A 16,455-nucleotide genomic window follows, 5' to 3' on the forward strand; every position below is an offset into this window, starting at 1 on the left:
AGCTGCTCGCAGCTCTGTCCCTGCCCCACCCTCCCTCTCTCTATCACTATGGGGACCTTGATCTGCACCCCCATGCCTCTTTCCTCCTCCCCCCGACACTTCCCCACAACTGACTTACCAGCTGGGCTCCATATCGGCAGTTGGATTGGTATCGGCCACTATAGCTTGTTAATACTTGGCCATCGGTATCAGCCCAAAAAATCTTTATCGGCGCATCCCTAATTGTAAGTTGATGCTACACTGGTTATTCTACACTGAATGTGCATGGATACTTTTAGGTATGTACTAGAAGTGAAGCCATTTATTGTATTTTGAAAGTGGGTAAGCCCTGTCATACAAAAGGTGCTCTTAGTGCACATGAAATGTGTCCCCAGAAGGGTGGAGAGCAAAGTAATTTGTGTACTACAAAATCACATTCCAGTTCACAGTGCATTAACATCCACCTGTAAAAAGGCCCTTACAAGGCTTAAATGCAGACTCTGGAGCCAAAAAATTATGCAAAAGAATGCAAAAGGATTATATATTAATTTTAAAAATACCATTACATGATATTAATTACCCATTAAGTTTCCAAACATAACAACTGGTCTGTGCTCTAAAGCCAGTGCGCCTGTATGAGAGAGAACATTGGTAACATCCTTAGCTCCTAAAATGAGCCAAAACACTGGATGCACCACTGAGGTGTCATTCAAGGTGAGATTGTAATTCAGATCCCACTCAAAGTTGTTCCATAGTCTCCTATGAAGCATCACCTGTATTCAACAGACAAACGTAAGAACAGTAATCAGTTGTCATGCTTAACATGCATCATCATCAGCCATAAAATTATCTTAGCTGTAGAACAAGAGAAAAATATTCATCTTTTACCTCCACTTGTCCATTTTCCTGACTTGAGACACCATGTGCTCTTTCTGCAAGCAGCGTCAGTCTTGTGTAGCCATCCTCGATGTAGGCTGTCTGGACCAGGGGATAATAGTTCTGAAAGAAGACAAGATTAATTTCATATAATGTAATAGAGAATGAATGTGTCACGCACACACGATTTTGGATTACAGCTCTTTTACCCGTGCCACAGTATTATTCGTGTATGTCTTGTATTGTCTCTTCTGGATCTGATACCCATTGTCATCAGTATGAAGCATCTGCTTAGTGTTTAAGTTTGTGCTTGTCCGTAGGATTGCCTCACGATTTAGTTCCAACGACCCAACTCTGTGTTCCTGCTCTATCCTATGGCAAAGCAGCTTTCCATCATAGCCTTCTGGTACATGGTACAGCCTGGTATATATTGCATATCTGTAATCCTGAGCAGTGATATTGCTACGAAAGAAGAGGGAAGATACTTGAAGTTAAACAAGTAGAACAGTTCATCATATCAGAACTTAAATCATTAATAAACTTGCAGCATATGCATTCACATTAATGTCTCAGCATTTTGCCTGCTGTGTGTAACTAGTGAAATTATTTTATCTGTGTCAGTAACAGAATTTACGGAAGATATACTGAACTTTTACACAAGGATCATAAAAGTTAATCATTTTACTAAATATTAAATGCATACCTATTTTTCTGTTATGACATCTTAATGCATACCTAAACAGAAGGTTGGTCTCTTCCTTTCATGTTTATTCACGTACGGACACACTAGAGCAGAGATTTACAGGGGCAACTCCAGAGCAGGTGCAGTGGAACAACTGTACCCCAGTTTCTGACCATGCTGCAGAAACAGCAGCTGGGGACTTAAGTCCTGAAGAAGGTAAACATTCCCCACTTCTTTTCCACTCCCTCTCCCCACCCTGCTGTGCTGTCTCTAGTGTCCCAGAAGTGAGGAGAGCTTCTGTCTCCTCCAGGTGGGCTGTGTGGGGGCTGGGATCAGCCTGGGACTGTAGAAACAGCAATGGCAGCTGGTGGGAACATTTCCCCTCCCTGCCTGCTCCCCTGTGGATGTTCCTTGCCAACCTGGGGAGAAGGCACGGGGAGGGAGGATGTGCCCACCTATGAGTGTTGCTGCTGCCATGGTCCCATGAGAGCAGCTCAGCTGAAGTGGGACAGGAACACTTCTTGCCCCTGGGACAGTGAACACCTGCAGCAGCAAGCAGGGGAGGGAGTAAGGGGAAAGGAGTGGGGAGTGAGGGCAGGGGACATGCCTCTGAGCATAGAGGGGGAGGGAGAGGGAGAATTTCTTATTTTCCTTGGGACTTAAGTCCTTAGATGTTTCTCCTGTGGCATGGACTGCCTGCCGCAGTGTGGGGAGGAGTCTGGGTACAGGGCATGCAGCCACCACTGCAGCACTGGTTGCTGCAACTGCAACTCACTTTGCAAAATCCTGGATCCATTTCTAGGGATTAATATAACTACAGAGTAACCCAAACCTTTTAAATACAACGTACTGATCAGATGGAAGGTCTGTCTTACCCTGCAATTGATTAACGAAACCAAGTATTGAAAGTGGCAATAATGCATTTATATTCAGGAAAATGTATGTGGCTTCACATGTCATTTTCCTTACCTAGGGAATGTTCATTTTGGTATACACATTCTATTTTGCATTTTCTGGGTGTACTGTAGTTTGACATAATCTTTAATAGCACCAGTTACCATCCTTATGCAATGCAATTTAATTTAAAATGAAGAGTTTAATAAAATATATGAAATACAAAAAATAAATAAATAATATAAAGGTAGCAGACCGTATATGACCTTAAATGGCAAAAAAAGTACTAATTTTTTAGGACTGTCAATAGAGTCCTGATTGTTGCATTAGGTTCAATTCAATTTCTTTGCCGTTAATCAGTTCTCTTGTTCCACCACACAGAGTTCGCTAATTATAGACAAATGAAAACTGAACCTACCTGCAACACTTGCGTTTTCAGAAATAACTTTTTCTGTTTAGTGCAAACCATTTTAAACCACAGTTTTCATCAAGATGTATGAAAACAATATCTCGGCTCCATGTTAAAAACAAACAATTACAAAATCTACAATATTTTTCTCTTTCATTGCCCACTGAGTTGCACTATTAAATTAAACACGATATCAATATCTTTTTACCAGTTGTTTGCTAAACAAAATCCACTAAGAGCCAAACTACATATGTGGTTTGCCATTTAGAATGGACAGAATAGAATTACTTCCACATGTGGAAAGAGGAATGAATACTTTGATGAGGATAAATCACACTCTCCTCCTTTACCTGTAAAAATATTGCCTTATTTCTGTCACTAGGTTTCCTGAAACAACTTCTAGTCCCACTGTTTTTGATACTTGAACAGCTGATCCATCTGTGCTAAACATGTAGTTGTCTGAAATAGGTCCCTTCTTCACATCTCCATTCACATGATATTCAAGGAACTCCTGGGTTACCTGGATAGTCTGGTTAGTCTTCCTGTAAATCCCAAAAGGAAAAAAACAAAAATGTGATGTTCATAGTAGATGCCCATTTTTATGCGCAAGTAACAAAACTGTATAATTAATATAAAAGGGATCAGGAGACAAGGATAGTTAGGATAGAAAGTGCCACCCACCAAAGGTTTACCAGCTTATCACTCAATATAAAAGAATTATAAAAGAACCATTCCACACAATTCCCTAAATCATTGATATTTTTAGCAAATCAAAATATTCCTTAGATTTTACAGTGTCCCTTTTAGGCTTCAATAACAGCAGGAACTACCTAAGAACATGGGATTAAAAGTTCTTCGTGGCATGAAAAATGTCAATGCATGAAAAATATAAGATATCTGGTACAAAGACTTGAGCAAGATCAATTAACTTTATAGCTACATAAATCAACATGAACCAGATCTGCATATGCAACCCAAGTAACAAGAGTGTAACTGGCAAAAGGCAGCAGCTTTTTAGAGACCCAAATCTAGGACCAACTCTGCTGCTCCCTTCTTTTACCAGAATAGTACAGAAGAGCTATGCTGCTTTTCAACTTTCTTCTCATTCTCACCAGTTGCTCAATTTGTAAAAAGAGGTAATAGTTATCAATAGTCTTTAGAGGAGAGTTGTAAGGATTAATTACTCTGTGATTATGAGACATTATGAAAGCATCTTATGATTAAATCAATTCTATGTAAAGTATTTATTTCCTTACAAAGCATAAGTAATTCTGCTATTCTCAATGAAACAACATCCAGTAAATTTGGTTCAAGTGGAAAATGGTACTTTACTGAGCTTACAAGTCCCAAGATCTGTCTGTAAAAGGAGGAACTGTGAAAATCTAGTTTAATTTAAGTAGAAGAGATATGGAAGGAGACATCCCTTTTCACCCTTCCAGAACATATCTCCTTGTATTTAGCATCCTTGCATAAAATCCAACCAACCCCTTCCCATAAAACGGTTCATAATGAGAAGGGGTGCCCCTGTGTACCAGAAGCTGGAGCCTACTCCTTGCAACACACCATCAGGAAATGGAGAAATATTGTAACTCAGAAAAAGGAAGAAGGCGGTTCAGATGTAATATCAATTTATAGATATTATATGTATAGCCATTCCTGTGTCAAAGCACCAGGAAAGTCTTCAACTGTAAAGACATTAATATTTCGTTACTATTACAATACCATACCATACCACAGGCTTGAATTACAACACACATATACGTGAGTATGTATTCTTCAAATTTCTAAGGAGGGAATCTGACTCCAGCTTTTGATTTATCTCAATACAGAGCAACAAAAATGTAGACATAGACTCTGAACTCCCTCAGTGTTCAGATCTCATGCTCTGGTTCAGGACCATCTCTAATCTTTAATATTAAGTATATAGTACACACATTAACTGACTGATTCTCCCAAAACCCATGCGAGGGAGACTATCAAATAAGAAAACTTATGTGAATGAGATCCCAATTTATTACTCAGATGAATGTGTAGGTTTAAATATTATGGTAGAAATCAGTAAAGTCCATAGAGCTGTAGTGAGTAAAATCCACTGAGAATCTGGACTTGCAAACCTACAGATGCAACTTGTACTTTTGGTGAGTTTTCTTGATTTCATACAAATAGAAAGAATGTCAGTTTCTTCTCAAGAAATCCTCTTGAAGTTCTTATATCCTACCAGTTGTAGAATACAGTAATTACTGAGGAGGAAAGATCCTGGTTATTGCCGTCATTTAAGATTCTGTAGACTCATTGCAGACCCAAAATGTATGTTTTATATATACACATTAGTTCTTTTAAAGTTTATACATTATAAAACTATATTACACACATTATATTGTTAACAATATTGCATTAAGCCGGAATAAGATCATTTATTAGTTCACATCATAAAATAAGCAGAATGGATAAGATATTTTTAAATCGCAAAACAGTTAATGGTTAACCATGAGATATAAGTAATTATAATTCAATGCATGATTTGGATTAACTTTTAAAGAAGACACTTCCCCAGCCCACATTTCTGTAGGAATAGCACTGTAAATCCTGATGGGCTTACCTGTCTGTAATGCTGTGCATTAGGTTAGTATCTTGGTCCCACATCACCTGATAGCAGTTATTAAGTACAGGAAGCAGCTGTTTACTTTGTTGTTGAACATAGTTTATTACTTTTGGTCTATACTTAATTGATTTTGCAACATATGCTAATCCGTTGTCGGCTGAGATTTTAACGCTGTATCTTCGGTAGCTCAGTCCACTTATCGTAACAAGAATATACAGATCATAGGTAGAATGGGCTTCTGTGGAGTTATGGATCTGCAAGTCAACGTATACAACATGAATGACATGAATGATAGATAACTAATATGTTCAGGCTTGTAAATCTTCAGTTAAAGAAAATTCACTAACCATTTTAAATGAGAAATCCAAATATACATACCATTAAATTTGGGAACTGCCATGTTCTTTTGTGGTGTTTTTACATGCGGGCAGTTACTGAGCAACAGCAATTTAAGGCTAACTTTGGGGTTAAATTACACTCCAACTCTTGGCAGGGACTGCAGCGATGGCAGACTTGAAGCAAACGTATAAAAGCAGGTTAATGTCAGCAAAATGACTGAGAGGAAACTGTATAGGCCCTTCAAAGTCATAGTTTGAACTTTGAACTAGTTCATTACTTTCTTCTTGGTTTTCAACTGGAAATCATGTTCAGATACTTCTAATAATATAAATCAGGAGAAAACATGGAGTCACAGAAAAGAACAGTGTGAAACATTCTGACCCCAGATTTGATCGGAGGTACTTTTAAGAGACCTGCTGCTACATACTCAAATTAAAGCTGGATAGAAACCAGCTATAGAGGTGTTACACATTTTCAAGCACTAACTTAATAACTGGTTGGCTCTTTTTATATAGTCATTTTTATTGTGTGGGTGGTTTACATTTATTGCATGATTCACCAGTTAATTGTGTACTATATTTAACATAGCAGGGGCCCGGAGACACAATCCCAGCATGTCTTCACTCCTTCAGGGGTGCCCTTCAGCACCAAGCCCTTCTCTGCATCTTTGCTTGACCACTAAGAACAGACTGAGATGCTTTGAGGTTCACCTCCTCGACCTATGGCAACCTCAGATGTATCTGTCCCACCTAGGTCTTGTTATCTGTTAGTAGAGGGGATTTTATTAACTAGAAAAATCATGCCCTTGTCTGATCATGTCCTCAGAAATTACAGATTTCAGCCCTTCCTTCGAAGAGGCCTGACTGTATGATCAAATGCTCTGAAGTCACACTTACCACTGATAGAAAGGATTTATTATAAAAATAAGGGTAGTCATAAGAAATTAGCAAGCATATTTTGAGATACAGGAGAAGATAAAAGAATAGACAAATAAAAGGAAATATCAGAACGATAATTTTACCTTATCCTTGCATCTTATCCCTAAGAATACAGCTCCTTCTCAGCTCAGACAGGTTAGAAAGCAGCAGCTGCCTCTGACCTTCTTGTCATGGCTTCCTGCAACTTCTCCCATCAACCAGAACACAGGCTATTCAAAGCACCTTATGCCCAGGGAAGTTTAGATAAACACTTGTTCCCATGGCAAGGCTTAAGCACCATTTCTTATTCTGGTTACATTTACATACATTATCCATTGGATTCTTGGGGAGCCCATAGTATACATATAACTTCCTGCCTGCCAAGACCATATTTGTTTACCAGACCAGAAACTTTCCCTGATCTAATTATGACCCGGAGAAAATTTATATCTTTTCAGACATATCCTAAGGACACCATCTCTCACTTATTTCCTAACTGTATGAAATGTCCTTCCCTGAATATCCTATTCCCTAGTGTTATTCTTGCTACAGAGCTCTCTACATAAAATGTAAATTCTGTACTGTCTGGAACGGCCTGGCTCCCCTGCCTCAGATCACTGGCCATTAAGCGAACTGCTGTCTAATACTAATTCTTAGAGACTATTTCTCTTAGCCATTTAGGTTTTGAATTAAGGGGCCCAGGTATGAAAGTCATTGTTCAAGAAGTAAGACCTAAAAATCATTATCACATTATGCAGTTCTGGGCCTAATATAACATAAGAAATGCATATATATCAAAATGCATATTAACATAGGGATGATACGGCTAAATACAGCTTGAGGCTATTCGTACAGATGACACATGCTGTATCAGTAAAAGAAATTAAAGAAAACATTCGGGACATCCCATGTACACCTCAAAATACCGTGGATTCGTAATAAAAAGAAAAAAGCAAAATAACCCAATTTCTTATTTTTATTCACTATTCAAGCAAGAGATTTGGTAATACTGTCCTGTATGTTTGGATAGTATTTTCTCCTGCTCCCTTAATATCCACAATATTTCAAAATCCAGTCTGGAGAAAGCAGGTGAAACTGGATAAACACAGTTGCTAGATAGGATTCTAGATTCCCATGGACAAATGCAGTAACCACAGTTCAATCATGTTCTTGTTTCCACTACACTGAAGAAGCTAACAGGCACTCTTGAGAAGGGGAATCCACAAGGGCTAACTGTTCTGCATATTACAAACAGAAATGCAATAGCGTTACCACAACCATGTAATACCTGTGCTGGTACAGAATGTCCCAGGTCATCATACACACTAACTGCGGAGTCGCTCACAGGAATAGTGACAAAAGTAGTGATGTTCCATGCCAGTGGATTATAGACGAAAATATATTGGTCAATGTTTCTTGTACCTTTCCACAGATACACAAGATAAACATAAAGACAATAGAAGACAATGATGATACACAGTTATACATTTAAAAACTGATTTGTTAAAAGTGTGGAATGATTCTTGAAAAGCAAGCTACATAATGAAAACATCTTACAAGGCTTCAATATAAAAATATACCCCCAGAGAAAAGTACTGCAGTTAAACTGAAGACTTATTTTTAAAATACTGTACAAAATTATTTGTTTTCTGTGTATAAACTACACAGGCAGAACTACTGTCTAGAAAAACGTATCTGAACTGAATGTAATTTTCAACATGCTAACCACTGATGATAAAATCCTCCACCACTTACTATCATACATAGAAGATCCTGATGCATTATTCCATAAACAATGTGCAAGCTTCAACCCAGTAATCTGGAATCCTACTGTTCAGTCACTAGTTTCATTCAAGAAAAAAGGAGGGTCTCCAACATAAAGGTGCTTTTTCCATAATAATTATTAAAGGAACTCTATATTCTCTCTGGAATAAACATATTTCTAGTAAACTTAGATGAGATCTTATATATCCTGGCAATAAATGATAAGAAAAATCTTTGCTGAAGTTCACTACTGCATATACTGGGCTGTTATCTGGCTAAAATTGTTATTTAAGCAACTGACTTGATCATGCCCTTTTGTGTCTTAGCCCTGGACCCAAGCTCAGAATTAAGAACCCAGTCTTGAAATTCACACTAGAAGGGACCTCAGGAGGTTATCTAGTTCAACCTCCTCCTCAAAGCAAGACCATCCCCAACTAGATCATCCCATCCAAGGCTTTGTCAAGCTGAGTCTTAAAACCCCCCAAGGACGGACAGTCCACAACCTCTCTGGGTAACCTGTTCCAGTGCTTTTCTACCCTTCCGGGGGAAAATTCTTCCTAATATCTAACCTAAACTTTCTTTGCGCCAACTTGAGACCATCGCTCCCTGTTCTGTCTGACCCCAGCAATCTTTCCTGCCCAGAGCAGGGGGGCTGGACTTGATCTCACAAGGTCCCTTCTAGTCCTAAACTTCTGTGAATTTGTCGTCACTGATCACAATCTAGCTTCACCCTCTTTTGAACCCATCATCAGGTAGCTGAAGGCTGCGATTAAATCCCCTCTCAGTCTTCTCTTCTCTAGACTAAATAAGCCCAGTTTCCTCAACCTCTCCCTATACGTCATGTGCCCCAGGCACCTCACCATCTTCGCTGCCCTCCACTGGACTCTCCAATTTGTTCATATCATTTCTGTAGTGGAGGGTCCAAAATTGAACACAGTACTCCAGATGTGACCTCAACAGTGCTGAATAGAGGGGAATAATCACTTCCCTTCACCAACTGGCAACACACCTACCAATGCAGCCCACTATGCCATTAGCCTTCTTGGTAACAAGGGCACATTGCTGGCGTATATTCATCTTATTGTCAACTGTAACCAACAGGTCCTTTTCTGCAGAGCTGCTGCTCAGCCAGTCAGCCCCCAGCCTATAGCAGTGCATGGGATTCTTCCGTCTTAAGTGTGGGACTTTGCACTTGTCCTTGTTGAACCTCATGAGATTGCTTTTGGCTTAATTCTCCAACTTATCTAGGTCATTCTGAATCCTAGCTTGACCCTCCAGTATTATTTACTACTCCCACAGCTTGGTGTCATCTGCAAACTTGATGAGGGTGCACTGTATGCCATCTTCCAGATCACTGATGAAGTCATTAAACAAAACCGGCACCAGGACTGACCCCTGGGGCACTCCACCTGATATCAGCTGCCAGCTAGGCATGGAGCCATTGATTATTACTCTTGGAGCCCAATGCTCAGAGGGTTTTCTATCCACCTTTCTTCCATTCATCCCTTACAGTCCATTCATCCAGACCATGCTTCCTTAGCTTACCTGCAAGAATGTTGTGGAAGACCATATCAAAAACCTTGATAAAATCAAGGTACACCACACCCACTGGTCTCCCTGTATCCACAGAACCAGTCATCTTATCATAGAAGGCAATCAGGTTGGCCAGGCATGTTGACTGTTCCTAATCACCTTCTCCTCCAAGTGCTTAGAAATGGATTCCTTGATGATCTGCTCCATGATTTTTCCAGGGACTAAGGTGAGGCTGACTGATCTGTATTTCCCTGGATCCTCCTCCTTCTGTTTCTTAAATATGTTTCTTAAAAACTATGTTTGCCATATTTCAATAATCTGGGACCTCTCCTGATTGCCATTAGTTTTCAAAGATGATGGCTGGCGGCTCTGCAATCACATCAGCCAACTCCCTTGGCACCCTTGGGTGCATCTATCCAGCTGGACTTGAATATGTCCAGCTTTTCTAAATAGTCCCTAACCTGTTCTTTCACCACTGTTGGCTGCTCACCTCCTCCCCTAACTGTGCAGTAGTCTGGGAGCTTTTCTGCATCTTCTGTCACAAGGTTGCCTCTACCATTCAGTCAGTGACCCACACTTTCCCTGATCTTCCTCTTGTTACTGACATACTTGTAGAAACCTTCTTGTTACCCTTCACCTCACTTCTTAGCTGCAATTCCAATAGTGCTTTGGTCTTCCTGACTTCATCCCTTCATGCCCAGGCAATACTCTTATACTCCTCCCTAGTTGTTTGTCCAAGTTTCCACTTCTTATAGGCTTCCTTTTTGTGATTTAGTTTACTGAACAGTTCCATTCTAAGCCAAGCTGGTCTTTTGCCAGACCTGCTAGTCTTTCTGCATATCAGGATGGTTTGTTGCTGCACTCACAGTAAGACTTACTTAAAGTACAGCCAGCTCTCCTAGACTTCTCTTCCCCTCATTCTGGCTTCCAAGGGGATCCTGCCCATGAATTCCCTGAATTACTCAAAGTCTGCTTTTTTGAAGTCCAGGGTCCTTACTTTGCTGCTCTCCATCCTTCTTTTCCTCTGTCCTTCCTTCCTGAACTCAATTGTTCCACGGTCATGGCTGCCCAATTTGCCATCCACTGCTACATTCCCCAACAATTCTTCCGTTTGTGAGCAGCAGGCCAGGGAGAGCATGGCCTCTCCAACGCTTGCACCTGGAAGTTGTCCCCAACACTTTCCAAAAAACTTCCTGGATTGCCTGTGCACTACTGTGTTGCCCTCCCAGCAGATGTCAGGGTGACTGAAGTCTCCCATGAGAAACAGGGCCTGTGATCAGAAAACACGTGCTAGCTGTTTGAAGAAGGCCTCATCTTTCACTTCCTCCTGGTCTGCTGACACCCACCATAATATCACCCTTGTTGCTCTCTCCTCTGACTAACCCAGAAGCTTTTAACAGGCCTATTTCTAGTTTCAGACTGGAACTCTGAGCAATCATACAGCTCTTTTACATAAAGTACAGTTCCTCCTCCTCTTCTCCCCTGCCTGTCTTTCCTGAACAGTTTATACCCATCCACGACAGTGCTTCAGTCACGCGAGCTCCCACCAAGTCTCCGTTATTCCAATCACGGCATAGTTCTGTGACTGTGCAAGGACTTCCAGTTCTTCCTGCTTGTTTCCCAGGCGCTATGCATTCGTGTACAGGCACCTGAGGTAACTAGTTGATTGCCCTGATTTCCCAGGAAGAATGAGAATACCTTCCCTGCTTCCCCATCCTGCTTGCTCTTCCTCCAGATCACCCACTTACCTCAGGGCTTTGGTCTCCATACCCTAGTGAACCTAGTATAAAGTTCTCCTCACTAGGTTAGTGACCCTCTCTGTGAAGATGCTCTTCCCTCTCTTTGTCAAGTGGATCTCATCTCTTCCCAGCAATCCTTCCTGGAACATCATTCCATGGCCAGAGAAGTCAATGTCCTGCTGACAACACCACCTGCGCAGCCAGCTCCTGTCAGGCTCTTTCCCTTTACCAGAAGTATCGAAGAGAACATGACCTGACCCCCATCCCCTTCATCCTCGCACCAGAAGCGCTGTAGTCACTTTTGATCTGCTCAGGCTCTCCCCTGGCAGTATCATTGGTGCCCACATGAATAATCAGCATGGCGTAGTAGTCAGAGGGCCTGGAGAGTCTCAGTAATACATCTGTGACATCTTGGATCAGGGCAAGCAGCAGACTTCCCAAGACAAAAAGGTCAGGTTGTAAATGGATCCAATGATCCTGCACAAAAAGGGAGTCTCCAACCACCACCACCCTTCTCTAGTGCTCCTGCTGGAAGTTCTTCCTCTGCAGTCCCAGTCACTTCCAGCATCGAATCGATGAACTCCTCATAGTAGACAATACTTTGGGGCTGCACCACCTCCTCCTGTAGCTCTTTTGCTGGTTCCCTGAGAGACACCACCAGGAGGCACTGCTCATACCACAGACACTCCCCAGCCTGGCCTTCACTAGAAGGAATTTGCAAGCCGCAGCCCCCACAGCGCCAAACCTGGACCTGGGTGGAAGCCTCAATGGTGAGAGGTCCTGCCTGGACAGAAACCTCACAGATGCAAGCAGAGGCTGTGGCACTGGCTCTGGCATTACCACGTCCTCTAGCCATTTCCCTGCGTCTCTTACTGCCCTTTTTCCAAGCACACCTTCCCTAGGTAGAGCTGATATGGACTATCAAGGGGATAGATCCCCCTATCATATGATCTTTCACTTGGGGTGCTTGAAACTTCCCAGCTCACCTATTGCTTTGAGTTTGCTTGAAATCTGATGAGTCTCCCTTGGCCACGTGGCCTCTTCCAAAGTGTGACTAACAATGATAAAACTTTGGCATCTCCATCTAAGCAGGAGAATGCATTACCCTTCATCTTTTATATATATAAACAGGCTAGAAAGAGTTTTTTAGAAATACCTTGTTTTCCTGCATCTTTACCGGCAACGTAAGAATAGAGTTTTCCATTCTTCTCAGCACTGTGCATGTCAAAGATTATGGAAGCCAGAAGCTTCTTTACATTAATCATTCCATTCATCAAGTTATTCACATACATATCTTTCACCTTGGGGGACTCTGTGCCTGTTATGCCGTCATGGTGTTGAACCTTACATCAAAAAGGGTTTAAAAGTTATAATGGATACTCATTTCTGGTCTTCATTTCAATTGCTATAAATAATCTCTACATGTGATCTATTAAAAAAAGGGAAGAAAGATATATTAACACTGTATCCACGGATTTTAATTTTTTCCACACCAAATTAGTAATACATAAAACAAGATAGCCATCAAAGCCAAGATGTATTCAATATATGTCTTTCATAATATTGAAAGATGACTATAATTGCTTACAAAGAGATTTAGTGATCTTGTAGAAAAAGTGCAATTCCACAAGGAAATACTATTTTCCTCCATCGTGGACCTTTACTAACGTTCCAAATTTCTCCTCAATCTTACCTCCATATTTGATTACATCCTATAATGAGGCACTACAGTCTGTAAAGGGTTAACAAGTCCTGACTGGACATGTGGCCCCTAAAGACAGACATAAGGAAAGTGATGCAGACAGGAAGTCTCTCCAGCCTTCTGGCTGATCCAGTTCACATGATCACCCAATGTGTCTGTTTTGATGATGTACTTTTGTTTTGTGACCAGGTTGTGGACAAAACAATTAGCCCCGACAGAAGGGCCTTAAAGGGACTAACCCTTGGGGCTTTATTTCTTTTTCCTTGGGGAGCTCCCCCACCAGCCAGTCAATATACCCCACACATATGAACAAAAGGATACATCCAGACATCTTGATTTGAGGGCCCAATCAGGTACTTCTAATTACACCACCAATGAAGTAGAAGTGTCAGTTATGCCTACAAAATTAGGAGCTCCACTTCACTTCCCAGGCCAATATTTATAAGACTTGATTCTAACATAGGGATTGTGGTCTTTAACTACAGGGGCGGAAAGTGAGGAGGGGGAGCTACCTCTGGATAACAGCGTGATATTGTTTCTGACAACAAAGTGTAATTTTACCTCTGAGACTGCCCATCTGAGACTCCGAAGCTGCTCTAAGGCCCAAACTTTGCAAACAGAGCCTGCTGAGTACGTCTGAACATACTGTGTGAAAAATGACTCTCCAGCATTGAGAAGTGAACTTGCTCTCCGTGCAATTCCCTTCAGCGTGCTGCGGGAAGTATAAAACCCCGTCCATGCTTGAAATGGTTCTGCAGGGAGTTCCAGAGATAGGGCACACCATGAAGTACTAAAACAGTACAGTAGTTTCCTGCTTCATTTCTGACCACTACACTATAAAACTTTTTGCCTATTCCAACAAAAAGCAAAGGGAGGGAAATAACATGAACCACCAAACGGAACAGCACTGTAATGGTGGACTGTAAACAGACAAATCTGAACAAATTTTTGTGGGGGTGGAAGGGGAGACCTCTGCTTGCTAAAATTATGTTCCTCTGAAACTCTACAAGATGAATTCTGGATTGTCCTTGAAACACTGTATATTTACTCAATAAAATAATTGCTTTATAATGTCCAGTAATTGTGTTATGAACCAACCATAGTCTCTCTCTTAGTCAGCCAAACAAAATGAGATTTAATTACCTCAAATGGAGCAGAACAAGTGAGGGGCCCTTCCACGCTCAGGACAGTTATAACAGTACAAAATATATCAAAAGATGCCCTCAAGTGGCCAGAGGGGAGCATTTCAATGATGTGTTAGTGCTTATGAAGTTCAGTATTTCATTTGGTACATTACAAAAAAAAAAAAAAAAAAAAAAGGTGTTTTTTTAGGGTTTTTTTAATCTCCCAAACCTTTCACTGATTGTGCATGCTTTAACTCCTGAACTAGAGTATTACTGGCCATGAATAACTTTAAGTGTTCAAAAAACAAAGGCAAAATGGTCCTGGAGTGCTTTGCAAACTGCCTACATACAGCAACAATGACACATTGTCATGGCTGAAGTAGAAGGCATGAGTCACACACCAAAAATTTTGGTTGACGAACAATTCCTATTATTTTGGGAATTTTGATGGGGGTATGACCAGTTTTGCACACACCAAGAGACAAATGTGGAAAACTAAGCAAATCTAGATTAGAAAAAGAGGAGACTTATCTGGGAATCAAATCTAAATTTCTAAAACATGCATCAGAACTGACACTTGGCTCACTAAGTGACTCATTGACATACTATGACATGAAGAGTATATAGAATATTAATCATAAGAAGTAAAAGCCAGAATCTGCAACAGAAGAAAGTGAACTAGATATATACTGAACAAGGGAGGCATAATAAACCCATTGGGACAGGAATTACACTACTATGACACAGATAACTGATGACAATCAACTACAGCATGTACAGTACAGTGAATGACATAGGCAGGTAAAATGTGCAAATACCAGAATATGACAGGACGCAAGTGGTGAGGATTGACAATATGTGTATTAGTAAGCTGCTAGATATGACGTGATTCCTAGATGGAAGCACATGAGGATCAGTCTACATAATGATTCACAGGAAGCAATGATTCCTTTATTCATTGATTTAAAAAAAGGTTAACAGATGCACAGAAGCAAGCTAAATTTGGTCCATAATACTCTTATGTATCTATCCACTGTAAAAAAGTAGCAGCTGCAGTTACATTTACATCAGAAACATTAGCAAAGCTATTGGCACCATCCCTCCGAGTAGCTATATTTGCATCCAAATGAAAGAATATTTTCCTGGGGAAAGTTGAGTAGGCACCTCGAAGCACGTTTACAGCTTGAAAAACTCAGAAGTTAGATACTGTCTTCTCCATTAGAAATATTGTATTCCTGCACCCGAGATGCTTTGAGCTCTCAGTAATACTCTGACAACCTGAAGAGTACCATATACAGTGCAGTTAAAGAGGATTAATTAAGAAAAAATTTCAGAGGTAGACTAGATAAGGTATTATCTACATATAGGATAAATTTTGCAATGAGCTTTTGAATTTAAAAACAACTGCAGAATCGGTAATTCACATTAATTGAGAAGACATTTCCTCTTCCAGTCTAAAGAACTGTGTGTACAAGATGGACATTTTATGGAATAAGTGCACAGCATTCTAGGTTAATCATATTAACTGCTGTGGGCTCCTGGAATTGCAGCAGCTACTGCTCATTCTACCATTACATTTCACACAATGATACAAAAGTAGACCTCTAAATCCAATTCCATATCTGAGGCAGGATCATCCCTATTCAAACCATCCCATACCAATCTTTGCCTATCCTAGTACTAAAACTACATAGCCAACCCTGTCACACAACTACAAGGCATAACACCCTAACCTGCCATAGGAAACAATGGCAGCTAGTTCCTGCGCTGTTACTTTAAGGGCTATTTAAAATATGCTAGAGAGGCAGACAAAGGCAAAATCCCCCACAGTCTGTACCAGTCTGACCAAGAGGCAAAATTCTGTTCTGACTCCAAGCATGGCAGTCCACCTGACC

General features: G+C 40.7%; 1 protein-coding gene across 1 annotated transcript in view; it reads right to left on the reverse strand.

Annotated features, from left to right (window-relative positions):
* The window catches only part of MAN2B2 (mannosidase alpha class 2B member 2), a 43,790-nt gene that overhangs the window by 7,123 nt on the left and 20,212 nt on the right, over positions 1-16,455 (reverse strand). Inside the window, exons 8-15 of the mRNA XM_019553198.1 lie at positions 13,998-14,188; positions 12,891-13,077; positions 7,987-8,120; positions 5,440-5,696; positions 3,191-3,382; positions 1,065-1,317; positions 868-978; positions 560-752 (exon numbers count right to left, since the gene is read on the reverse strand). Of these exons, the coding sequence (XP_019408743.1) occupies positions 560-752; positions 868-978; positions 1,065-1,317; positions 3,191-3,382; positions 5,440-5,696; positions 7,987-8,120; positions 12,891-13,077; positions 13,998-14,188 (1,518 nt within the window). The remainder of the gene's footprint in view (positions 1-559; positions 753-867; positions 979-1,064; positions 1,318-3,190; positions 3,383-5,439; positions 5,697-7,986; positions 8,121-12,890; positions 13,078-13,997; positions 14,189-16,455) is intronic.

This window comes from Crocodylus porosus, unplaced genomic scaffold (assembly GCF_001723895.1).
Source record: "Crocodylus porosus isolate Cpor-Errol unplaced genomic scaffold, CroPor_comp1, whole genome shotgun sequence".
Classification (NCBI taxonomy): Eukaryota; Metazoa; Chordata; order Crocodylia; family Crocodylidae; genus Crocodylus; species Crocodylus porosus.